This window comes from Phodopus roborovskii, unplaced genomic scaffold, assembly GCF_943737965.1.
Source record: "Phodopus roborovskii unplaced genomic scaffold, PHOROB, whole genome shotgun sequence".
Classification (NCBI taxonomy): Eukaryota; Metazoa; Chordata; class Mammalia; order Rodentia; family Cricetidae; genus Phodopus; species Phodopus roborovskii.
The window spans coordinates 20,579,286-20,605,371 of NW_026126549.1; the positions used below are offsets into that span (position 1 = coordinate 20,579,286).

At 49.0% G+C, this 26,086-nt stretch overlaps 1 protein-coding gene across 4 annotated transcripts in view; it reads right to left on the bottom strand.

Annotated features, from left to right (window-relative positions):
* Nucleotides 1–2,741: 2,741 nt before the first annotated feature.
* The window catches only part of Ppargc1b (PPARG coactivator 1 beta), a 99,937-nt gene continuing 76,592 nt past the window's right edge, over nt 2,742–26,086 (bottom strand). The window contains exons 3-12 of one of the 4 annotated variants that reach the window (XM_051200781.1): nt 21,852–22,064; nt 18,134–18,250; nt 16,377–17,472; nt 15,606–15,642; nt 14,975–15,036; nt 13,178–13,970; nt 9,974–10,049; nt 7,691–7,815; nt 4,426–4,580; nt 2,742–3,528 (exon numbers count right to left, since the gene is read on the bottom strand). In XM_051200781.1, the coding sequence (XP_051056738.1) occupies nt 3,428–3,528; nt 4,426–4,580; nt 7,691–7,815; nt 9,974–10,049; nt 13,178–13,970; nt 14,975–15,036; nt 15,606–15,642; nt 16,377–17,472; nt 18,134–18,250; nt 21,852–22,064 (2,775 nt within the window). In that variant the 3' untranslated portion in view covers nt 2,742–3,427. The remainder of the gene's footprint in view (nt 3,529–4,425; nt 4,581–7,690; nt 7,816–9,973; nt 10,050–13,177; nt 13,971–14,974; nt 15,037–15,605; nt 15,643–16,376; nt 17,473–18,133; nt 18,251–21,851; nt 22,065–26,086) is intronic. The other 3 variants (XM_051200782.1, XM_051200783.1, XM_051200785.1) reach the window with 3 other exon arrangements.

A 26,086-nucleotide genomic window follows, 5' to 3' on the forward strand; every position in this document is an offset into this window, starting at 1 on the left:
CTCCCACCCCTGGAGTCTTGATGTTTACCAGATGATACAAGATCAACAGGTGTAGGATGGGCACTTTCTGACTCAGAGCGTTTGTCTAATGGGGGCCACAATGTCTGTCAGGGGGATGGGGAGTGGGGACATTAGCTGCATTCCATCCACTCATATTCTTTACCTATTTGATGCATTTTTCCTTCGGTAACCAGAGTCCCCCAACACCACCACCACCGAGAGAGGACTCTGATTCAGCCTTGTACTGACTGAGGAAGGAGATGGAAGAATTCCACTTAGTGATTGGATTGGACATTTCTGGAAATATATCGGCACAGCACAGAGATGACATGGAGCCTACCCTCCCTGGGCAGCTGACAACAGTCTAGGAAGCTGTATGGCAATCACACGTAAACATCACTGAGACACGATAGGACAGTTACAATGAGATGGTTGCCAATAGCAGCTGCTCCCTCTGGGTTACTCATTGATTCAATGGGAAAGAGACCAAATGGACTCATGGTCTTGGAGGGGCCTGACAGTCTCCTTGGTAAGTCATATGCAGCACCGAGTGAATCTTCCAGAGAGAGAGAGAGAGATCATCTACAGAACTGGTAGCCTATTTTAATGAGAGGGTAAGTGGAGGATAGATACTAGAAACCCTTGGTGGGCATCAGCTCTCAGCATGACTGATGGTGTATCAGGCACCAACGCCAGGCTCAATGCTCTGCTTTGCTCAAGAGCCAACATCTAAGTGACTGAGCAGCTCCAGTTAACCCTGGCTGGGAAGAGAGAGAGAGAGACTCACTGTTAGCTAAGAATTTCTTCTTTTACCCCAGCAACCATCATCTGGCTCAGTGTAACTGTGGAAGCAAATAGGAAGAGCCTAGGTTTTCTGAACAACGCCTACACTTCGAGGTCCAGGAAGAAGGGACCAAAAAAAAAAACAAAAACAAAAACAAAAACAAAAACAAAACCACAAAAGAAGGTCTTGGTGGGGTCAGACTTCAAGCAGCTCTCTGGATTAAATCTAGTCCCTTTCCCATCAGGTACTTTCAGTAGACACTCGCTTTCTGCCATGATTAGAGCCTAAGTTTTAGTGGGTACAATGGAAGAGCTTTAATTTGCTTCTGTTCTCTACCCATTTTCCATGGGTCTACCATATGTTAGGCAATGAACAGCTACCTACAGAATGATTGGGTCTGTGCTGTGAGAAGTCCCTATTTGGATCTATCCTTAGGAGCCACTTTCTCCAGTTATATTCCTGTTTGGTTTTCCACTCTCCCCTCTCTATACTATTGTGTTAACAGCATTGGGAAGTCTTCTGCCAAGGAATGGATTCAAGGGCATCCCACCCCTCTTCCCAGGGATCAGGTCTTGGGGTCAGCATAAAATCCAGTCAGCATATGGCTCTACAACGGTAGTTTTCCAAAGACTACCACTAGATCAGGATGTCAAATAAATTAAACACCAACCAATTAGTAATGCCTGCCCAGAACACTGTGTTGAAGATTCTAACAGCACACCAGGCTCCAAAATAATTAGTGTTATGATCAATTAAGTATGTCTGCATTGACCAAGGATGTGGGAGTCATAACTGTGACTAGACTCTGCCTGAGCAGAAGCTAAGAAGACATCTACTGTCTAATTGTGTCCCTCAGTCTGTTTCACAGGAAAGGAAACTGGATGGCCAACGGATTTGACACAGATTCTCTGTTCCAATATTTCTGCTAAAGCCAGTCTCCCCCAGCCCTATCTATGGGTGGAGAATATTCCCAAAACCAAGCATAAGGTCATGAGCTCACTTTCTTTACTGAGGTATTTGAAAATCTTTTAAAAAATTAAATAAATAAATAAATAACCACCAAATCTCAAAGGAATAAGCCTGGCATTAACAGCAAATTAATTTAGTTTGGTTAATTTAATGAGTCATTTACTTTCAAACTTTCTTATTTGGCAGAACATTGAGGGGCAGGGGATGAAAAAAAAATGTTATAAGACCAAAGAGGTTCTGATCTATATGTAGCATTGTAGATACTCTGCCTAGCTGGTTCTCCCTCATAAAGGGCCCCTAGGAACCCACACTGCATATGGCTTTGACAGTGGTCAAGAGCAGTTTGAAGGGGATCCCACCGTGAATGTTCCTTGGGTGTGCCTTGCCCACCTCCAACCTGTACATCCCTCACTCTGCACCTTTACAGAGGAGGGACAGTAAGCACAGCAGTAGGCTATAGGATGGGCTACCAGTTGCCCTCCCTGCCCAAAGTGACTGCTCTCAGGTGAAGTCTGTGTACCATTTGCAGGTGTCTCAAAGCCTTGAGGGTTATCCACAGGCAAGGTAAATCATGAGGCACGGAGGATCAAAGCCTAGGGAGACCTGAGGCAGTGCTGAATGAAGCTTGAATCTGTCTTAATGCTGGTGAGTCAACTATTGACCTAATTCTCCAAAAAGCTACTACTAGGCTTCTAGCCTATTGTTCAATTCAGCTAACTCTACTCTTCCAGACTCTGACTTTTGCATCTTTATGTTAACTACGATAGCAGGCTGGGGCCTGGAAGCAGGAGGCATGGTGTGGGTCACTGCTCTGCATGCTGCCTGGCCGTGGGACCTTGGGGCAAGACACTTCACCTCACAGAGCACTGTTCTTCCTTACAGGCACTCATGGCTCTGAGCTCTAAAGACAGGCACTCTGCAAGTATGAGTCACACAGGGGGAAGGAATCCTCATTACAGCTTGAGAGGAACTCATTCAAAATAAAGACACCGGGGCTTGGTAGAGGACACCTGGACACCTCTCTCCACTCTTCCTACCTGTGACTGCAACCCAATCTTTCCTGGGGACCTAGTGGCCACCCAGCACCTCCAGGACTACATGGCCAGGGGAGCAGCGCAGCTCAGTAGCAAACACCTCATGACAGTGCATAGTTAAACAATCAAGGAAGCAATACGATAATCCCAGGCACAGTATATCTGAGCCATAAATACATTTGTTTTAAGGATATACTTTTTTTTTTCTTCAATTAAAAATGAGTTTCTAATCCTGATTCTATTCACAAGTAACAATTTCATCATCACACGCTACAGACAGAAGATGTTAAGGGGAACATAGCTCAAGTCTACAGAAGGAAGTCAGTCGGGCGGGAGGGACACAGGGTGACTGACAGCACTTTGAGGCGCACCCAGGACGGACGATCCGCTGGAAGCGAGGACGCTAATGTGGCAGTGGAGCATCAACGCCATGGAAACTCACGGACAGAAGCAGCTTTGTTCAATGTAAACATTGATTTGTTTTGTTTTAAAGGGAAACGACAGCAGATTCAAGTCTCCTCTCTCACGCTCGCTCATTGGCTCGCTCTCCTTCTCATATACTTATTTCTCTGAAAACGTAAACATATTGGAAGGGCCTTGTCTGAGGTATTGAGGTATTCCTCGAAGGTTAAGGCTGATATCAATGCAGGCTCTGCTGGACCTCTTTTAGCAAGCTGTCAAAATCCATGGCTTCATACTTGCTTTTCCCAGATGAGGGAAGGGCCTCTTCTGACGTGGGATCTGTGGATCAGTGAGAGGTAAGGCGGTAAGAAACTCAGTCCCAACCAGCAAATCTGTCACCAAGGGTGGGCCTCACGGAGCTGGGGGGTCAGGGTGTCACAGGGCAGGGGTGGGTGCTATCAATTGCCATGCTGCTGTGACCTTTCTTCCATGTTGACAAGATCTAGTGGCTTCAGTGGCCTTGTTGTAGAACAATGAGTGTCTGAACAGAACACCTTACAACTCATTTCCAGCCAACATCCTAGAAATGGATGTCCCTCAACACCCTCCCAATGACTAAGAACTCCACACACTGTTACTAGTCAGTCACAGAAGAAAGCTAACAAACCTATCTCACACAGATGGGAAAACAGTCTCAAATGGATTGCAGCCAGGTGGAGTGGGCCACCCCACCTGGGACCTGTCTAGAGCCCCTGATACCCAGTGCTGTATCAGGAAGGCTACCATGGGTTCTCCTCTACAAATAACTCTTTTCCATGTCAGGTCTCTTCGGAGTTCAACAACTCGTACACAAATGGCAAGGGCATGATGGTGGTGCAGACACACTGCCACCTATTAATGGCAAAGCTGCTACCTGCTGAAGGGTCACTATGGGATGAATGTTAAGAGACATGATGGCCATGCTGCTGCCGAGAGCCTGAGAGCCAGAGAGCACAGACAGCGCCTTCCTGTTGGAACAGGACTGTAACTGTGCGGTTAGAGTCACTCACAGGACCACAGGCCAGAACATAAGCAACATGGCAGCTACAGATAAAGCTTCTGTGGAGTAATAATGGGCAGGAGCTTGATGTAGGACCATGTTCAGACAGCCCTCAGTCTAGGTGTCATTAAAGGAACATGTCACTGTGCCTCATGTTCTGGGACTCACTAGAATATACTTAGGATTTGCTCTCTTACCATAGTCAGTGTATCTGGGCCAGCGAAAGTGCCGGAGCCCTCCATAGCTCAGATGAAAGGAGGGCTCATTGCGCTTCCTCAGGGTTGCACCGTTCCTCAGGGACAGGGCTGCATGCTCCGAACACCGGAAGGTGATGAAGCCGTGCTTCTCACCTCTGGAGGAAGAGGATAAGGTAAGGGAGGGTGTTTCTAGACCAGTCTGATGGACATTATAAGAGCAAGCATGCAACGTAGGATGAGGAACAGAAAACCATGTCACATGCCCCCTTCTCATTGATAAGGGTTGATAGCCCAACCTCTACAATGTGAGGACAGCAGGAGCAGTTGAGCTGCTGGGTGTTTGACAGCTGCTGGACACCATGTATTATATCATAGTCAGATGACCGTGTGAGGGGGTATTGTCATGTCTGCCTCCCCCAGGAAAAAATGGGCTCTGTAGAGTTCAAGGTTCTACCCAGTGGCATTGTGGCCCAGCAGGGACTCTTGTCATGAAGCTAAAGCTTTTAACATCCCCCTACTTCATCACTCCCCTGCTTCCGCTATGCCTCCTCCCCATCTATCCCACTCTACCATCCTTTAGACCAGTGGTTCTCAACTTTCCTAATGCTGTGACCCTTTAATATGGGTCCTCAGGTTGTGGTGACCCCCAGCTATAAAATTATTTTCAATGCTACTTTGTAACTATAATTTTGATGCTGTTATGAATCATAATATAAATATTTGATATGTGACCCCTATGAAAAGATTGTTGACCCCCATAGGGGTAGGGACCCACAGTTTAGAACCATTGCTCAAGCACCTTCAAAGATGGCTTCAGTCTCCATTTTCTTGACTTCCAACTTGCCCTTCAATTTATCTAATACTGCTGATGTCCCAGACCCATCTCAACTGGCACGGATGACACCTGTTAGTTTGCCTGCCCAGCATCCACTCCCTATCTCTTCAGAGAGCATCAGGTCACATGACAGTACCATTTTTAGCCAGGCGTTGGTAATGCATGCCTTTAATCCCAGCACTCGGGAGGCAGAGGCAGGTGGATCTCTGTGAGTTGGAGGCCAGCCTGGTCTACAGAGTGAGTTCCAGAACAGACTAAAAAACAATACAGAGAAACCCTGTCTCAAAAAAAGAAAAAAAAAAGTTAGCATTTTAAGCTGTTTAGTTGAGCAATATTAGGTAGATACACATTGTCGTACAATGAGTCTCTAGAAAAATGTTTGGCTTGCTTTGCTTTTCTGAGATAGACCTTACTAGGTAGACCAGGCTAGGCTTGATCTCACTCTATAACCTAAGCTGTTCTCAAACTCTCAGTCCTCAAGACCCTAGTTTTCAAATGTTGGGATTGCAGGTCTGTACTGCCATACCTGGTGTGATCTGCAGAAAATATTCCATCTTCTAAATAGTAAACCTATATCCATTAAATAGTATTTCCATTTTATCCCTGGGCCTCCAGCAACAATCATTTCACTTTCTGTTTCTATTAGGCATATGATATAAGTGTAAACATAACAGCAATGGTCTTCTTGGGACTAGCCAATTCCCTTAGCATACCATCTTTAATGGATATCCATATATATTCATCTATGTGAAATATGTTTTGCTTCTTTCTTAGGACTGCATAATACTTCATTATCATATACCTTTCATAGCTGTTGTGAGCTATGAACATGGATGACCAGTATCTCTTGTAATCCTATTTGCAATTATTTTGAATATATTATTATCTACCCATAAGTAGAATTGCTAGATCACAAAATAGTTCTATACTTATTTCAAAAAACCACTATGTTTTCCAGTATGATTGATGTCACTTTATAGTCCACTAATATTTTACTTGGTGTGGTGGTTTGAATAGGCATAGCCCCCACAGACTCATGTGCTTGAAGGCTTGATCCATTGACAGTAGCACTATTAGGAGGTGTGGCCTTGTTGGAGGAAGTGTGTTTCTGGGATGGGCTTTGAAGTCTCAGATGCTCGAGCCTGACCAGTGTTGTCTAGGCCCCTCTTCCTCCTGCCTGCATATCCTGATGTGGAACTCTCAGCTCCTTCTCCAGCATCATGTCTGTCTGCATGCCACACACACGTCCCACCATGAAAACCTCTGAAACTGTAAGCCAGCCCCAAACAAATGTTTTCCTTTATTAGAGTTGCTGTGGTCATGGTGTCTCTTTATAGTAATAGAAACCCTAAGACACTTGGACTCCATTTTTCCCCACATCCTTAACCAGCTCTTCTTTATTTTTATTCTAATAGTAGTATGCTGGTCAGTTTCTGTTGACTTGACATAAGCTAGAGCCAGGAGGGAATACAGAACCTCAGTGGAGTAACTGCCTCCATCAAATCCGCCCTGGAGGCTAGCCTGGGGGGCATTTTCTTAATCTGTGATTGATGTGGGAGGACCTGACCCATTGTGGGTGATACCATCCTGGTGGTCCTGGATTGTATAAAAAAAACAGGCTGAACAAGCCACGGGGAACAAGTTCAGTGAAAAGCCTTCATCCATGGCCTCTGCTTCAGCTCCTGCCTTGAGTTCCTGTCCTGCCTTCCCTTCATGATGGGCTAAGCAGCAAGCTGAAATCAACCCTTTCCTCCCTAGGTTGCATTTGGTCATGCTGTTTATCATAGCAACCAAAACCTAACTAGAGAAGTAGCCATCTAAATGGATATGAGGCATGGAATGCCAGTTATACAAGAGATGACTTTCAGGCTAAAACTTTTTATTGTGATTATTTTTGTTAAATCAGAATTTAAAAATCCTAATAACTTACTTCGCAGGTATGAGAGCAGATAATTTGAAAAGCCTGTGGCATCTATAATTAATGTTTACAGGCAACTTGGCTTCTTTGCAGATTCCCTTACAGATAAAAACCTGCTCCCCTAGGTGAATGAGGATAAGCTAGGGTGACTTAGCAGATTGCAGGCCCAGGACTTGCTTGCCTGTGAGTAACATGGAAACGTGCCACAATGAGGCCCCGAGAAACAAGCGCATCATCTTCAAGCTGCCAAAGGGCACTTCCTGGCCTGCATGGCCGTTTGAACAAAGGCCTTAAAGCATACATGGGCTCCAGCTTGTCTGAGATCCCAAGAGAAGAAAGCAGCAGGGTGGCTGGGGTTTAGTAGTGCTAAATGTTTAGATGACAGAAATCATGGAAACTGTCTGGCACCGGGTCACGTGTCAGTGGGATTCATCATGGTCCTTTTCCCACCTGTGTTCCTGCCAGCTCCCTGCCCCACCCCCTCCGGTTTGTAAGGGCTGCTCTGGGCTCACCTCTTACTTCTTGTCAGCACCTGGCACTCCACTATTTCCCCAAACACCTCGAAGCGCTTCTTTAGTTCCCGAGAGCTCATGTCACTGGAGAGATTTCGAATGTATACCACACGGCCTTCGCCCTGCTCGAGGAGGACAGAGAGGAGCCCCGTTATTACTATCATGGAGCCTTTGTCTAGGCCCGGCTGAGCTGCAACATTGCTGAAGTCAGAGAGAGGACCATGACAACCTCAATACCGAAGGCCCTGTCCTTGTTGGAACAGGGACCACTAAGTACAGGAGGAGCAGCCCCCAGAGGAAGCACCTGCGTGGAGAGCCTAAACAGAGCCTGGGCAGAGAGCTGTACCATGAGACATGCTCTGCACAGCACTGTGTCAAGCCTGCAAGCTTCTGAGAGTACACAGGGGACCTGTTGGGTTGTGGGGTCACAAGGAAAAATAATGAGGTGGGTATTAGAGCCAAGGGAGCCACCATTATATCTTTGCGTTTGCCAGGGAAAGCTGGGTAAAGCCATGACACAGACGCCATGCCCCATAAGTTTCCTTCAGGAGAGTTTAGTTCTATGCTAGATTCTAGTGGGCAAGCAGAACAGACAGGCAGAGGAGACAATTAAATAAGGAGGCCAGGCTGCAACCTCCTGCCTCTCTTTTGAGACCAGAGATTTGATGGACTTGAGGCCATTGCCTGGATACCTGTGCCCAGGTGGGTTGAGACACTGTGGTCCAGTCAGGCTTTCTCCATATGCTGGAATAGCCAGCAACTCTGTACACAGTCCACCCACCAACCACGGATGGCAAGAAAGAAACCCCAAAGTGAGGCTCCACAGGACCTCACACATGGTCGTGGAATCCATCCAGGTGCATAGAAAAAGCCTCCTGGTAACTTCCTGAATGCCTGCCCCTTACCCCAGACCTTGGACCCTGCACACTTTTAATTACCCAAGCTCCTTATGGATATCTCTCCTAAGTCACCAGTGTAAACAAGTTACCCCAATGGTCCAAATTCTAGTCAGGACTCTATCAATCTCAGGGAATTTATACCAACTCTTAATCTCATTGATTTTTCTTTGTTTATGAGTTTGTTGTCTTTCTCTCCTTTCTGTCCCAACCACAGGAATTAAGGACTTAATTGGTCTTTATACAGCTGTCACTTAAAGCCTAGGGTTATGCCAGGTGTGTGAAACCACTGAGCCCAAGAAGACTATGCTCACCTGTGGTGTTGTTTTGTTTGAGATAGGGTCTCACTGTGTAGCCCTGGCTGGCTGGAATCCACTATGTAGACCTGACATTTGTCTTTGGAGAATTCAAAGGTAAAATGGTGGCTCCCATAGTCTAAAGCCCGTCTCATTATCTCTCCTTCCAATGTACTCTGACCCCTACAAACCAGTCGGCTTTGAACTGACAGAGAACAACCTGCCTCTGTGGAAAGAGCCCCACCTCCCAAGTGTTGGGATTAAAAGTATGTGTCACCGTGCCTGGCCTTACCTATAGTTTTTGTTTGTTTGTTTTGTCTTTGAGACAGGGTTCCTCTGTGTAACAGCCCTGGCTGTCCTGGAACTCACTCTTGTCGACCAGGCTGGCCTTGAGCTCAGAGATCCACCTGTCTCTGCCTCCTGAGTGCTGGGATTAAAGGCGTTCATTACCACTGTCTGGTTTTACCTGTAGTTTTAAGTACCTGCTGCACAGGCTGTGCACCTCCAGGGTTTGCGTGCCCCCTACGTGCCTACCTTGCAAAGCATGGCAACCAGTAAGGCTGTTTGCCTTTTTGTGTTTCTGTTATACCTTCCCCCCTCCTTTCTAGAGCTATGTATGACATAGCTGGCTGGCCCATGCATACTGCAGGCTCCCTGAGGTTGGGTGGAGGATGGAACAGGCTTGTTGAGGGGCCAGTTATGAAGCATAAGGCCCAAATCTCTTGTGTACAGATGAATCAACTGAGGCTCAAGGATGCTGGGCACTTGCCCCAAGTCACATAGAAGTTGCAGTTTGTGGCCTGGCTCGATCACCATCTTTTGTTTCGATCCTTTCAGAGTCCCTCAGGCTGAGTCCTCAATGGCATAACCCCTGCATACCAAGGCCAGTCAAGTGCTAGCTTTGCAACGGTGCTACCTTTAATGGCTTTTCGCTACCCTTGTTACTTTCAAATAAGAAAAATAGTGTGTCCTACATGTAGGCTACAGCCCATTATTTCTCAGGCAGAAGCTGAAGGCTGGCCCACTTAGCATTTCCTGATGCCTGTGGCTTACCCCATTTACTCCAGGCCCAGGGACCCCAGATCACTTACGATGGCCTTTTCCCGCCGCTTCCTGGCATGCCGGGCGCGTGGGGTTCCATCTGAACAGGGCCCTCTGCTCTCATGTCTGTCAGTGAACAAGCAAGGTACAGCGCTCAGTCTCTCTCTTGCAGAAACCCAGCCCTCACTCTGCGGGACTGGACACTGGCGTCCTCTGCTGGGAATCACCCTGTGCTAATTAATTCTGGCCCTGACCTTCCAGGCATCGCCTTTCTCTGCTGTTAGGGACAGAAAGCCCTTTCATTTCCTTGCCTTATTGACTGGATGAAAAAAATCCCAGAAGGTCTTATATATTCCCATTTTCCAAAATGAAGTCTGAGGTTCAGGTTCCAGCTAGGATTTGCCCAAAACTAGAAATGGGAGAAGCCAGAGCTGGAATCAGGACTCCTCTAGAACCGCGGCTCTCTGGTGGTTCCTACTCCAGCCCAGGACAGCCACACCCACTGTAGAACTCATCTCTGGTCCTCATGAGGATGCAGCCCCACCCAGGGCCTGCCCTTCCCGTGTGAGTCTTTAAAGCATGCAGCACACAGGATAAGAACACGAGCATTCTAGCCACACAGCCTGAGCTTAAGCCCCAGTTCTACCACTTTCCTATGGAGGGTGACCAATTCTCTCAACTTCTTCATCTGGAAAATACCCAACTGTGTTCATCTCCTTGGTCATTTGTGAGCAGTTAAAAAGAAAAAAAAAAAATCACTTAAGTACTTAGATTGGTACGGCTTATTTTTTTTTTTTCTATTTATCTTCTCTGGCCTCAGTTTCCTCATCTATAAAATGAGGATAAGACATATATGTGTTTTCCAACTGCATCAGTGAAGCCTAACTAAACAGGATAACAGAAGGCGATGTGACTTGATAATTTTCAAGTGTTATCATTCATCGACACTACAGTTGGTGGGCCTTCCTTTCTAGATGGAGACTGGATTGAGTTGGTATTGTTCAACTGGCCTCAATGCATTTCTTGTTTACAGCCAAGGAAAAGAAAGGCAGTCTAGGGAAGACTGAGGGGTGGTTTCCTAGGCTCATCAGATACATAGTTCACTCTGGCCAGTGAACAGTAACAGCCAGGCCTACACTGGGCCTACATCCAAGAAGAGAAAGTAAGGAACCTATAGCTTCAAGGAAGCTCTGGTCTCAACTTTTAGTGCTCTGGAATGCAGACCCTGTTCAAATCCATGGGCTAAGTGGGAAAGAAAGTGCTCAGGAAATCTAGTGCTGGCTCCAGGGGGGTGGGCTGGACATTGGGGAAACTCCAGTGGCATTAGGAACAAACCTTCACAGAGAGGATGTCTTAGCAAGCTCCCAGGCAAGGATAAAAGAACCAGAAAGCAAGCCTTAAGGGTTCTGCTAGACAACTGTTTGTAAGCAGAACATCGGGGGAAGCCATTTGTAGTCAATACATAACTCAGCGTGTCTCCACATTGGTTTGCGGGGTGTTCATGAACCCTCTGAAACTTATGTTTTTGTAGGGTTTGGTGAGAAGACAGCCCTTTGCTTTTTTGGGGGTCCTTGAGAAGCTAAGAGCAGCTGGTAGAGATATGTGTATACAAAGCTGAATCTCAGGAAAGGTATCCATAAGATCTGAATTCTAACCTCTGAGTACAGTGCTTTGAGAGCAGACTCAGATGCTCAGCATACCCCGGAGTCCCCAGCAGCATCCTAGCAAATCCCAAGATGACTCCATGGCTCTGCTTAAGGCTGAAGAGTACCATCTAGTGGCCATTCAAGCAAACTTCAAGCACAGGTCTGGGAACCTCCCAAATCTTTCTGGGGAGCCCAGGGCAAGGATATGAACAGAGCAAACAGGAACTGCTCTCCCCAAATCTACCTTCAGGTTCCTGCCTTGGATTCGTGCCCTAACATCCCTCAGTAACCCGAACCCTTTCCTCTCCAAGTTGCTTTTTGTCACAGTGTTTATTTTTTGTTGTTGCTTTGTTTATTTGGTTTGGTTTTCAAGACAAGGTTTCTCTGTGTAACAGCTCTGGCTGTCCTGGAACTCACTTAGTAGACCAGGTTGGCCTCAAATTCACCGAGATCAGCCTGCCTCTGCTTCTCCAGTGCTGGGATTAAAGATATGCACCAGCACCACCTGGCTTGTCATAGTGTTTTATCACAGCAATAGAAAACCCTTTCCAAGTCCAGTGCTCAAAGATGGGGTGCTTAAACTGGCTCATTATGCACCATATCCCCACTGGGCTTTAAAAAAATTTAATCTATTTATGTTTATATACGAATGCTTTCCTTACTAGCAGAGAGCATCAGATCCTGTTATAGATGGTTGTGAGCCATCATGTGGTTGCTGGGAACATGAACTCAAGACCTCTGGAAGAGCAGCCAGTGCTCTTAACTGCAGAACCATCTCTCCAGCCCCACACTGGGCTTTTTAAGGGTTTCTCACAGCAACAAATAAGACAGAACTAAGCCTAGGAGTAAACTTCAGGATTGCTTTCATCTGGGTGTTTTTCAGAACATAGATTGAAATTACACCCACCTTTCTTTAACATCATGTTGCTATTCAACTATGTGGGTCTGTGTGTTTCCATAAAAATATCTATCGGGTTGGTGGTGGTACACGCCTTTAATCCCAGCACTGGGGAAGGCAGAGGCAGGTGGATCTCTGTGAGTTTGAGGCCAGCCAGGTCTACAGAGCTAGTTCCAGGACAGGCTCCAAAGAAACCCTGTCTCAAAAATAAAATTGTATGTATGTATGTATGTATGTATGTATGTATGTATGTATGTGTGTGTGTATTTCTTAGCCAGGTGGTGGTGGTGCATGCCTTTAATCCTAACACTTGGGAGGCAGAGGCAGGAGGCTCTTAGTGAGTTCGAGGCCAGCCTGGACTACAAAGTGAGTTCCAGGACAGCCAGGACTATTGCATAGAGAAACATTGCCTCAGAAAAACAAACAAAAACAAATAAATGAGTCTTTCTCTTGACAAATACAAAGTAGAAAACAAGCCTACAAAGTTGAAGATGGCCAAAAGGTGGGGTTGCTTTCTTTCCAATAGTCCCTGCCAGACTTGACTTGCTTCAGACAGCCCAACTCTTGAGAAGCCCATCTCATGGCTTCTGCCTAGGGCTGGGCCACATGTGGAGATGCAAGCCCAGTTTCAAAGCAAGCTCCTAAGGCTCCTCCCCTCTAGCACCTAGTGGGTGTTCAGGTACCCCTCTCCCCAGGGCCACCTAACATACCTGAAGTTCTTCCGGGTGCCTGGTGACCACGAGCTACAGGATGAGGAGCCAGAGCTGGAGCGGCTGCGGGAACAGAGCTGCCGGCTGGCCTTACTGGGTGGGCTCTGGTAGGGACAGTGGTCAGAGCAGGGAGGGCTGACCCCTGAGTCCTCTCCATCATCATCCTCCCCTCCCTCCTCCTCTTCCTCCAGCAGGAAGCTGCTCTCGCCACTGCTGCTGCTGCTGTCCTCAAACACGGTGTCGTACTCCGGGCTCTTACAGGAAGCCAGGTCTTCATCCTCCAGAGCCGTCTCTAGCAGCCCAAAGTGCTTTGTGAGGCTGGCACGGATCTCATGGTCTCTCAGCTGCGTGCTGTCCTTGAGGGTAGAGTCACAGCTCTGCTCTGCCTCCCTCTTAGGGGTCTTTGTCTCAGTTGGTAGAGAGGCACCCTGCTGGGGCCAGTCCTCAAGATGGACTCCAATTGGCTCCCAGGACCGCAGCACCTTCCTCTGCAGCGCAGCCTCTGGCCTGAGCACCTGGCAGTAGTCATGGTCTCCAAAGGAGCAGGAGAAGGGACGCTTCTGCCCAGCCTGGGACACTGGCTGGGCTGTGGCGTGCTGCAGGTGGGACAGGAGCTCACTTCCCTCCGGGTGCCTCTTGGGTAGCTTGTGGGCCCCTGGGGCAGCTGGGAGCTGAAGAGCCTCGGGGGAGGGAAGGCTGGGAGCTGTGTCCTGGCCTGGGCTGTGCTTGGTGTCCGGCTTGAAGGAGTCCTCCTCCATGGGTTTATATGGAGGTGTGGTGGGTGGAGTGAGTCCTACCCAGGCAAGAGGAGAAACAGGTGAGGGAAAGGCAGGTCTCCTTAGAGGACAATAAGAGTTCCGATTGAGAGGACAAAGAAGTGGCTGCAGGCCACAGCATTTCTATAGGTGGATGGCAGGCGTCACTAACTCGTCACCACACTGCTGCCTAATCCTGTATGCAGCCCAAAAGTCCTCCTGTTCTTAGGAGCTGGCATGAAATGAGAGGCACTGGCCATCCCTTTGGGACTTGGTAATGGCTGCTAATGTGTCCAGGTCAGAGGTATCTGTTCCTGCTATACTGCCAATCATCTAAAGAGCTCCGCCTCACAAGTAACCCCAGCACAGAGCAGGCAGGTGTCACTGGTAAAACCACCCACTCGGTGTCCCCAATGCTACCGGCCGGACCTGACTTTGTCTTCTGTTCTCCCCAGTGCACCGCAGGGACTTGCTAAAACGCTTACTCCTTTCTCTCCTCCAAGCCTAGGTGCCAGTTACCTCTGCACTTTGGTCCTTTGGGGATGCTCTTCCTTTTTATCCCTATTTGTTCCTTTTAGCCAGACCAGGGAACCACAAACTCAGGTGCACCCTGTACTTCTGTTCCGTCATGTCTTTACTTGTAACAATTCTTCGGCTAAGCACACCCTTCTTTGTCTTCCTAATGCCTGTTGGTCTTTCAACCCTCCAGTGGCCTCCTGTGCTGTGTACTCCAGTCTGACCAGGCCGCAATGACCCTCTTATATGAGCTGGGTTCTGCTCATACTTTGAAGTGAGCACATAGCAAACCATGCTCCCCAAGGGTTAGCCCCACCAGACTTCAGTCTCCTCCAGAGCTGTGTCTTTGTTTCCTGACCTTGGTATCATCTCAGCTGCTGGTACCAGCAGTGGAAAGGCTGGCCCCGGGCCTTGACCCTCCTCCCAGCATGCTCCCCACCCATCTCAATGCTAGCCAGGGTAGTTCATGAGGCAATGGTCAGAAGCGCTCCTGCTCAGGGCCTTGCCAGCTGGACCCCTAGCTCACCTGCCGTGCCACAAAGCTCCACCGTCAAGGCCTCCTCAAAGCTCTTCTTGCCAAGAGAGTCGCTGGGAGAGGCAGAGAGGATAGAAAGAGAAGAGGCTGGTCAGCAGGAGGCTTCCAGGGCCCCAGAAATTGAGGGGAGCAAAGGACACCGTCAGATACCTGTTTCTGCCATGGAAAAGGGCCTAAAGAGAACTTGCTGAGGGGGCCCCATTCTGGCTGTTAAAAGGAACTCAAGTCGCACAGTTTGGGGAAGGTATGGCAAAGATTGATGTTGTCCCCTTGCTTTACAGACAGAGCAACTGAGGCCCAGAGGGAAGGAACTTGCTCCTAGTCCCACAGCATTGTTGGCCTCCAGTCCCCACTCCAGAGAACACTGCAGCGGCTCTGGAGATGACAGCTTATGAAATGGCCTGTCCCTCCATCTTTCCCCTCAGCTTGCAGAGGGTGTCTCTTTGAAACACACGCCCATTGGAAGGAGTCTGGACCCTGAGGGCTAGAGATGGCAACCAGGGCAGAGCCTGAGGGCAGGGTTGGGCTCAGGGGCTCATGACCAAATGCACAAATATTAACCTCACAGAAAAATAAGCAAAGATTTCTAAGAACAAAACAAAACAAAAACAAAAAAATCTACCTTTGTGACAAGGCCAGCGCGAGGCACCTGGGGGAGTCTGGGAAGACAAGAAGAAAAAGAACATAAGATTTCACACACACACCATAACAAACTCTCCCCTTTGGGGAGTCCTCCCACTTCCGGGGCACCATGCACAGCTACCCTTTAATATGACACATGGCCATCTAGGGGAACATTCAGGTACAATTCGAATACACCTCGCATTGCTGGGTCCCAGCCAGATCTCCTTTCTTTGCAGAAAGAATGGATGAGGGAGCCAACCCCTGCCGGCCAAGCAGAGCAGCCCAGTGGCCAGGCATTCTGAGCCCTAGGCCCTGCACCCAAGCTATGATTCTAGATGGTTCTGGTGAGGGGTCCTTCACTAAGCAGCTCTGAGCCTCAGGCCTCAGTTCCTGCTGGTTTATTTGGAACAGATCTCCATATGTAGGAGATCCCAGGCTGGCTTCAAACTCAGTCTTCTGCCCCTGCCTAATATTGTGTTTGTCACCAGAGCTCTGGGTACTTTTTAATTGACCTTCTCCCCTATCCCCATGGAGGCAGGCCTCTTGTCCTTTGTTCATTAAGCAGTGCTTTTGACAGGCATGATGAAAATCTCGGAGAAGAGCAGGTGTTCTCTTGAAGATCTACCCAATACCCGATTGTACAGAAAGGTCAGTGGACAGCCAGAAGGAACCTCATTCAATGCCTAAAAATGAGGGCTTGAATGCAGGGCTCCCAGCTCCAGTGGGGATGCTATGCCCACCCCACCCTCTCCTGTGGGCCACAGACTACCTCTGGAAGGGGGCCGTGGGCAGCTTGGGTCCTCATCTGTATCCCCACACCCACTCTCACAGGGGCTTTCCAAGGCTGGGATCTGGGATCCCTGGGGGAGCTGCTGGTCTTCACTATTGTCTGTGAGGCTGCCCAGTTCCTCCTCCAGGTTGTGGGTCTCTGTAGCCAGGCACATCGAGGGCAGAGCACCTAAGGGCTCATCAGTGAATGTCAGCCAGGGGCCCAGCTCTGGATTCAGTCTCCTGGAACGCCGCACGGGGCACACAGAACTGTCCAACTTCCTCCCTAGTTTGGTCCATGGCAGGCCACGCCCCGGTCTCTTCCTGCCCCACTCCTCTTCCTCCTCCTCTTTTTCTTCTTCCTCCTCTTCCTCCTCTTCTTCCTCCTCGTCCTCCTCCTGCTTTTGCCTGGCAGGCTGACTGGTATCTCTCTTCACCTCCAGCCTTAGAGGGCGCAGGCTGGGTCTAGGGCCAGTGCTCTTGGGGGAAGCAGAGATTCTCACTTCTTCAGCCATGGCAGGGTGGGCAGGGGAGGCCTGGCTGTCTTTGGAGAGCCTGGGCCTGGACTTGGGTGTGAGGGAAGCATAGACAGGTGTGGCCAGGCGGTAGGGCTTGCTGACATCACAGAGGATATCTTGAGCCAGAAGCTCCCTTAGGATGGAGAACTCAGTCCAGAAGGCTTTGGGGGGATGCCGGGACTGGGGTGGGACCTGCTTGGAAGGGCTGCTGCAGGGCTGGGGGACCAGCTCTGTGGCCTGCTGGGGCAACTTCCTCTGGGGCAGGCAGTAGGTGTGCATGTAGCGAATGAGCTGTACCATGGACCTCACATCCTCCTGGGGAGCCTGGGCACAGTTGGGGCTGGCCCTGTCCTGTGCTAGGGAGTTTTGGGGAGAAGTTGGAGCTGGCCAGGGGCTTGAGCAATGCTCCCCCACCTCCTCATCCTCCTTGGAGAGGAGCTGAGGACTTGGGCGTGGGGTTGGGGAACAGGCTTTCACTTTGGGGCAGGGCAGCACCGAGGTGAGGTGCTTATGTAGTTCTGTACAAGGCCGACTCCGAGACCGTAGCATGGGGGTCTTCTTGTCCTGGACACCATCCACCTGGAGAAGGAAATAAGCCACAGTGAGCAGGGAGGGGCACAAACTTTCTCCCTTTGTCTGTTCTGGCAGCCAGCATCTTTTCCCAGGACTGTGGGAATGGCCTGTTCCTTCACTTCACCCCCAGCCTCCAGCAGGGCTGGTACCTGGCAAACTGAGTTGCTGAGGAAGAAAGAGATAGCCAGACTTCTACAGGGCTCCCAAACAGGAAGCCTCTGCAGAGCCTTTAAAAAAAAAAAAAAAAAAAAAAAATAGGGCCAGTACAAGTATGGGCGTCACCCTTTTGTGTGCAAGGCTCTAAAGTGGCCAGTGGCTCCTCAGAGAAGAAACCCTAAAACTTCAGTATGAAACAGACTATGGCCTCCACAACCAGTGAGGACCCTGTCCCCCATTAGATTATGAGCCCCAAAGGAGCCACACCTTCCTGTCCCTGCTGTGACGTGTGTCCAGATCTGTGTCAAGATCTCACAAGCTGGGTGTGGGAAAGCACAAGGCTCGTAGAGCCTCACACTACGCTGCTTTGGAGGCATAGTGCCCAGGGTTCTGGCTCAGCCAGGGCTGTGTGAAGACAGAGGGAGAAACTGAGGTAGACTGAATCTGCCACTCCTAGCCACAGCTGATAGCCACCGGGGCCCAGGTCACGTCTGGGCATATGCAGAAATACCTTGACACAAGGCCGCTGACTTCTGGACCTGAGGCTGGCCTGGGACCAGGTGGCCCCCTCCTTCAGAGCGTCAGAGCTTGCTGTTGGGGAGGATGTGGCCAGGAGGAGCTTCTGCAGCTGGGAAGAGGGGAAGAGGGGAAGAGACTAGGGCCAAGCACACTCAGAGACACAGGGCACCACATGTCAGCTGACCACGCCCTGGTCAGGGCCAAAGACCTCCAAGGAGACCAGGTAATACAGAAAACAAATTGCCATCTCCCCAACTCCCAAACACCATTACCCCACAGATAGCACAGTCAGTGACCCAAGAGAGCAGGTCTGGGTGCTGCCTGTTCATTTTACTGTTAGAACAGTGTCAGTTTACTCCACGTGTCTGCGAGAGACACACATGTACACAGATGGAGAGGTTAGATACCAAAATGATGCTTGATAGAGGATTTCAGCTGATTCCCCCCTTTGTCCATGACATTTAGAGATGTAACAAATGTTAACACACGCTCACATGCGAGTGTGTGTGTGCGTGTGTGTGTGTGTGTGTGTGTGTGTGTGTGTAATACTAAAAGAAAGACAATTAAAAGAAATTCTCCTTTCTCCTTGAGGTCCTTTCTCCATTCCAAAGGTAACTCCCACTAATCTCTTGTGAGCCTTCATAACATGGGCTTTAATCATATAAGAACATATACAAGGTACATGTTACCTCCAACACATTCAACTGTTGCCATACAAGTAAAAGAATGCTAACCTTTAGTTTGCTCCCACCACCACCTTTGTGTGTGTGTGTGTGTGTGTGTGGGCGTAGGGTTGTTACAGCATATCTGTAAACACTGAGATTACACTAATTAAATAAAATCAACCTTGGTCAAGAGGTGGAGCCAGCGCAGGAAGTAGTAGGAAGTAGTAGGGAGGGACTTTGAGATTGGCAGCCTTTTTGGTTTGGGAGAGTGGAAAAGAAGCTCTCTTTCTGGGATGTCAGCTAAGGAGGAAAGTCAGCTCCTGGCCTTTTTGAGCTAGCAGGTTTTCACCCCAGCATCTAACTCCCCGAATCTTGATCAGTAAAATCCTGAGACTGAGATTTAGTTTAAAAACAACACAAGTAGTCAAGGCCTCAAACTGTGTAGTCAAGGGTGACTTGAATTTCTGAGCTTCCTGCCTCTACCTCTCAAGTGCTGAGATTTCAGGCATGCACACACCACCACACCCAGTTTTATGGGCTCCGTATGTGACTGGCAAGCACTGCACCCTCTAGCCCTCAGATAACCCTTAACAAGACTGTGGAAGCTTCCCTGCTGGTAGGTGCACAGTTCATCCAACCTGAGAGTGAAGAGGCTGGGGGAAAACAAAACAAACAAACAAACAAACAAACAAAAACAAAACCCAACATCTTCAGGCTCCGCTGCAGCCAAGGATGAGAACACGGCGAGAAGGGTCCTGAGATTGTACTATAGCACCCAGTGCTTCCTGGGGAGCATGCCTTCCCAGCACCCTAGCAGAGAGCTCCAAAGACCCAAGATTAGAGAAAGACCACACCCTATTCTCCAAGAAGCTGAGGATCCCTGACACCCTACCTAGACTGCAAACCACACATACACATGCATATACCACCCACACCACTCTGTACCCCGGGCTAGAGGAAAGAGAGCTGGTTTTAGTTTACTTCAGCCCCATTCCAGGTAACACCCTGGGCAATCGATTGCCTTCTCTGAACTGACACAATAAAGGGGCAGGGGATGACACCCAAAAAAAAAAAAAAAAAAAAAAAAAATCAATGGATCTGAGACTTTTTAAAAACACTTCTGAGAGTCCAGCTGCTGACACTGAGAGGCACTGCTGACCTCATAAAACACACAGATCTGTAAGAGACTCACAATCCTTCCAAACCCACAGGCTAGTTCTCTGGAATCCACAGCAAGGCCTAGGGTCTGCGTGACTTCTCTGAGCACCTCCAGAACCATCAATATCCTGGGAGACTTGACATTGAGTTTACCTTCCATAAGCCTAACCCAGTGTGTGTGGGGGAGGGGGGGGAAGATCACTCAGGCTACCAGAGTGCAGTGTAGGCAGAATAGAAGGCTGAGGACAAGGACAACCTGTGACCAGCAGGGGTTGCTCTTTTCCTTGAAAAGGCTTCCTGCAGTGGTCTGGTACAGAAATATCACTGAGAATTCGTACTGTTAATGGCCTTGTCAGGCTCTGAGTCAGCCAGAATGTCTTAGGTGGGCCTGTGCTAAGCACTGTTCTGAACATTCCCTAGGCATTACCCACTGTAATTCTCCTGACAGCCTTTGACCTAGGTCTTTTATCTACTCCCATGGATCAGAAAGCTGAGTCACAGAGAGGCTAAGGGAGGGTGTGTGCCTAAGGACCCACAAGCTCTCCTCAGCAGAGCTGAAATTCAAATCTAAGTGGCCTCTTCCAGTCTGGAAGGATGCAGGACCCCATAAGAGGGTGTGAGATAGAAGACAAACTCCCACGGAACCGAGCTGACACTTGATAAATGTCTTCCCAATGCTCTGGGCCCTCAAAGGCAGCAGCAGAGAAGTCATAGGGCCCTCGTACACGAGCCAGTACACATGGCTAACTTGGTTGGCTCAACAACTTACCATGCGACTCTTCCCCTAGGCCTTACTTTCCCCAGAGCAGAACTCAAAGCTCATGGAGGGCCTTCTCAGGATCTAAGAGCCCTCTCAGTCCTGACAGGCTCTAGATCCCCAGCTCATGGAGGGCCTTCCCAGGATCTAAGAGCCCTCTCAGTCCTGACAGGCTCTAGATCCCCAGCTGGGTCTCAGCAACCCAAGGAGCTGCAGCTCCAAAGAAAGGGAGAAAGCCCTGCATCCGCACAGAGCCGACCATGTATGTGCTTGAGCTTTGTTGTCCTCAGACAGAGTCCATAGCAAGTGTCCTCAGCAATTGGGAGATTCAGATTCCTGCAAGGCTAGTCCGAGCTGATATCTACACCCCAAGTTTCCACACACACTGTATACACACTCACATAGACCACATTTAACGTACACTCTCATTAGTGTGAAAACTGGCCCAATCTCTTTGAAGCATAATCTACAAGGACCTATTTCAACTGAAAAATCCATGGATCCAGAATTTGCCTTCCTAGAATTTATCTACTCACATAGGTCAACCAATGACTATAATACTGTGTGTGACAATGGTCGACAATGGATGTCCATCAGCAGGGAATGTTTAAACGACGGCACATCCTTACCTGGAAGTACTACACAGCCAACAAGGAGGAGACAAAGCTCCACACATTCATCTAAAGGGTTTCCAGGACACACTGCTTTGAGGAAGCAAGGTGCAGAACGGTCTATAACGCGGGCTCTGTTGCTTTTATAGTTTGGAAAAAAAAAAAATAGGTGAAGAGGAAAGTCATGTAACAGATCTGTAACCATGGTTACCTCTGGGGAAGGAAAAGGCAATTGTGAGAGGGCCAGGAAGGTTTTGCTTTTAATCGTCCACGGTTCTGTTTCCTGCCTGGGTTTTTATCCTATGTGTATTATCTTTGTGAAAATGTTTGCGCGCAATTTTAAGGTTTAAAACAGAAATAGCCTAATGCCACTGTCCAGACAGGAAGCGTAAAGGCCCAGCGAGGCTTCAAACCCCAGGATCTCTGCAGAAACCATGCCTGGTGCTCAGGAACCCAGACTGAGCTGGAACTGACTCACTGTTCTACAGTCTGATGGCAACCCCAGGCCACAGCCCTCACCAGTGAAAGCTCATCCACTTCAGACACTGGGGACAGAAGCCTCTCCAGGGCAGGGCTGGGGGGCGCAGATAGGGCGGCAGGTGAAGCTGGACCACAGGATGGTGTGTCTCCTTCATCCAGCCCTGGGAAGGCAGCCAGCCCCACATCATCTTCAGGGATGTCATCCAGGGTCTTGGTGAGCGCAGCCAAAAGAGCTTCATTCTCAATGTCAATCTGGATAGAAGAGACAAAGAGGGGAGAGGGTTAGTCACTGTGGGAGACCTGGCTGTCTGCAGGAAGGAAACCTGTTCTGCGTACCCCAATGAGCCACCACTATCTTCTTGACACCCTCACTCCCGCTCCTTAACCTGACAGGTCTGTTGTTCCATATTTCTGGAATATCATATGGTCAATAAACAGATTGTCAACTCCAAGAACCACGGAATATGATTAAGTAGGCTACGGGACAGGCCTTGCCTGGAGCCTGCTGCTTCTTGTGCTGTGATGTGGACAGAAGGCAGCCTACTTGAAAACACCCTCCTCTTCTATCAGAGGCTCAAGCCCCTCTCCATCTTCGGGAGCAGGGTTCCAGCCCCTTGAACCACTCACAAGGCCCAGAGAGGGTAGACTGGATACCCCAGTGCTCAACTGTGGCTGTCATAACTAAAACCATGACAACCAGCTTGGGCTTATGATGGGATCCTGGGACTTGTTCTCTTGTTCACTCAGGGTGAGGTGATAGGTGCTGGGTTTTGGAGCTGCTGACTCACAGCGACCACACTTACTAACTGTGGGTTCTAGGGTGAGGTAGTCTTCACCTGCCATGTGGATGCCGGATAGGACTTACTCCAATGAGTTCTTGTTGAGGATAGGTTGCAGGTTATGTGCTTAGAAAGCATTGCCTGGCACAAAGCAAGCAGCCATTCCTTGCTGTGCTATACTCACTAACTGTACTACCACCTATTATTGTTTTGCTTTGCTTTGTTATTTACTCTTTAGGGGCCCACTACCCAGCACCCAAATAAATACATGGGGACCTTTTCATAGTTATGAATGTCCAGCCTTAACTTGGCTTGTTTCTAGGCAGCTTTTCTTAAATTATCCCATCTACCTTTTGCCTCTGGGCTTTTACCTTTATTCTATATTCCTTTCTTTCCTTCTTACTCTGTGGCTAGTAGTGTGGCTGGGTGGCTGGCCCCCGGTGTCCTCCTCTCCTCCTTTTCTAGCTCCTCCTCCTTCTTGTACTTCTTTTTATTCACCCTGACAGCCCCATCTACTTCTCTCTCCTGCCTAGCTATTGGCCATTCTGGTCTTTATTAGGCCATTCGGGTGTTTATCCAGGCAAAGCAACACAGCTTCACAGAGTTAAACAGATGCAACATTAAAAAATGCAACAACAGCAACAAAAAAGAATGCAACACATCCTTGCATCATTAAACAAATATTCCACAGCATAAGCGAATGTAACACATCTTCAACTAATATTCCACAACAACCACCATGTCGGCGACAGTGATGGGAGCCAGCCCAACCTCACTTCCTTTCTTCCCTCCCCATCACAGTGCTGTAGGACATCCGGCTTTGTGTGTTGGACTCTAGCCTTTAGCACAGCAAAACCACCAGACCCCCTCCCCTCCTACAGCTTGGCTTTTGGTGATGCTGTGGAGTTAGACAAGAGAACAAGGGAGAATACTTCAGAGCTAGAGAGAGGCTGGAGGGAGCCAGAGAAAGCTGGGATAGCAAAACAAAACAAAAACCCAAGATTCTGCCTAGAGTGTTCAGGAACCTTCTCTGAGCAGCTGACACTTAAAACTTCAGTAACTAAGCAAAAGGCTGAGAAAACAAGGCTCAGGCTAAGGGGCGACCCAGAGTAAATGGCCTAGGCATGAGAGGGACTGGAAAGCTCTGTCAATAGCACCTAGATGTTCACACGCACCCATGTGAGGGGAGCATGCTTCTAGTCTCCATTTTGCAGAGAAGATTGGTCACCCAGCAAGCATCAAACAGAGCCAGAATTTGAACCATGTGCCTGCAAACAAATGAACCAGAGTCCCACCTTCCCTGATGTCTCCAACCCCTGGGGTGCCTGGCCCCAGGTCCCAAGCTTGAGGTTGGGTACACAGACTACACTGCTTCTACAGCAGTCAGAAACCCTGATTCCCTGGCTCTGTGCTGGCAGAAGCACAGGCTGTCACATGCTCCCTTCCAAGGCATGCTTTCCCATCCTGGGTCCAGCTGTTTATCCTTTCTTCAGGAAGTTCATCTGAAATACACATCTCGTGATGGACTTTTGGCTGCACTAAATCTGTTCTAGGCTGTAACCTTACAGTCAGCTGAGTAACTCAAATGGGGACTTGGGGAGAGGAGAACAAACGTGTTTGTAATTTTTAGAACAGAGCTAAGAATAAAAAAAAAAAGTCAAAAGAAGTGGCGAGTGGGTCTGAGCCAGGGCTCAGTGGACTCTGGGTCTAGGACTCAAGTGGCTGCCTGCCCCCCACCTGCAAGAGTCCCACAGTCCTCAGGCAGGGCTCCCTATGCTTTATTTCCAGAACACCTTGCTGGCTTGATGGGCAATAAAGAGCCTGGAACTTGGACCTAGTGATATTTGGAGGATGACCGCACTGAGCTCTGCCACCAGGGTGGCCTTGAACAAGGTGCTTCCCTTCAACAAACCTTCACAAGTGGGGGACCTAACCAGGAGCCTCTCCTAGCTCTCAGCCTGGGGTGTTGGAAGCAGCAAAATTGCTGAACGAGAGAAATAGGTAGGGAGACTAGCTGACTTCAGCTTCTCGGGTTCTAGAGAAGTCACTCAGAATGCCACCATCAGTGCTGGGTGGAATGAGAATCCCCAGAGTGCCATAACTTCTCACACATAACAGAACTGTAAGGGCTTTCAGGATCTCCAGTGGCCAGGGGCTGTCAAACAAGTAGTATGTGTGTTGCAGCTCATCTGCGCCACGGATGACTTCATGCCAGAGTCCTGGTGACACAGAAGGGCTCTAGGCAACAACCTCAAGCAGTCACAGCTGGTGCTCCTTGTGAAGCCTACCTACTATTCTTTCCACAGGTGGGCTGAAGCCCCAGAACAAAGACCTGCCAAAGCCACATAGCAAGCCAGGGCAGGGCCAAGGACAAGAGAACCCTAGCTTACAGATCACAGGCATGGGGTGGAGATGGGACCATGATGAGGCTGGATGTAAGCAACAGTGACTAACAAAAGACATGTTCATCCCCCTCTCTCCCTGAGCTGCCTAGCTCTAGAATGGCTGGGTGGAGCTAGGAGAAGGCCCAGCTTACCCACTTTGCTGTGGGCCCCCTGGCTGCCCTGTAGGCGCCTTTGGATTTCATTGGCACTGGCCACCTCATCCTGCCTGGGCCCATTAGCTTGCTCCCCCTGCTCAGCTTAGAGACAGAGTGAAAATTAATGGAGAGTTAATCAGCTGAGAAAGGGATATTAATAGACTTGCCCCGCCCCCAGCCTTCCCCGGCTCATCTCAAGCTGGAGGAAAAGGAGCCTTGCAAAAACCTTAGTGAAATACTCCATTTAGGGACTGGAGTGGCTTAAAGGAATGGCACAGAGCAGCGCCAAGAGCCAGAAGAACACACAGAGATCCTAGCCTGTCCAAGGAGACTCCATGAGTCTGGAGACACTGAGGAGGTCACCCACGGCCCAGCATGCCCTTCTTCTAAGAGGGTCCATGAATTCCCAACATCTTTAAGGACAGGTGACTTCCTTCATCCATCCTTAACACCAAGAAACAGTGACATAGACCCTGTTCTTCCTTCATTCCTCACATGGGGAAACTGAGGCCCTGGAAAGGGACCTTGCCAAGGCCATGTAGAGTGAAATAGCCAAACATCTGCTTACTGTAGAATATTCACTAAGTGCCTGTCATACCCTGGCTCCAAGACTTTGGAACATACAGAAAATAGAAAGCAATGTCCATGTCCCCAAATCCTTGCTCTCCTCTCTCTTAGTTTGTCCCTGTAGCAATGGTGCCATTGATTGTCAGATTGTCAGAACAGGGCACTGACACAGCATCATGCTGCATGCTCCCCTCCCCCGGTGGGAGGAAACTGTCTAAGTAAATGGCAGAAAGAGGATCAGAACCAGTGGACCCTAGGTCTCACTCAGCTCATGGTTTGGGAGGAGGTCATCACACCTACTAATTGAACGCCTTATCAAATGCAAAGGCTTCAGAAACGAGTAAACCATTGTCTTCAGGGAGAGCACAGACAGAAGATGGTTGTCCATG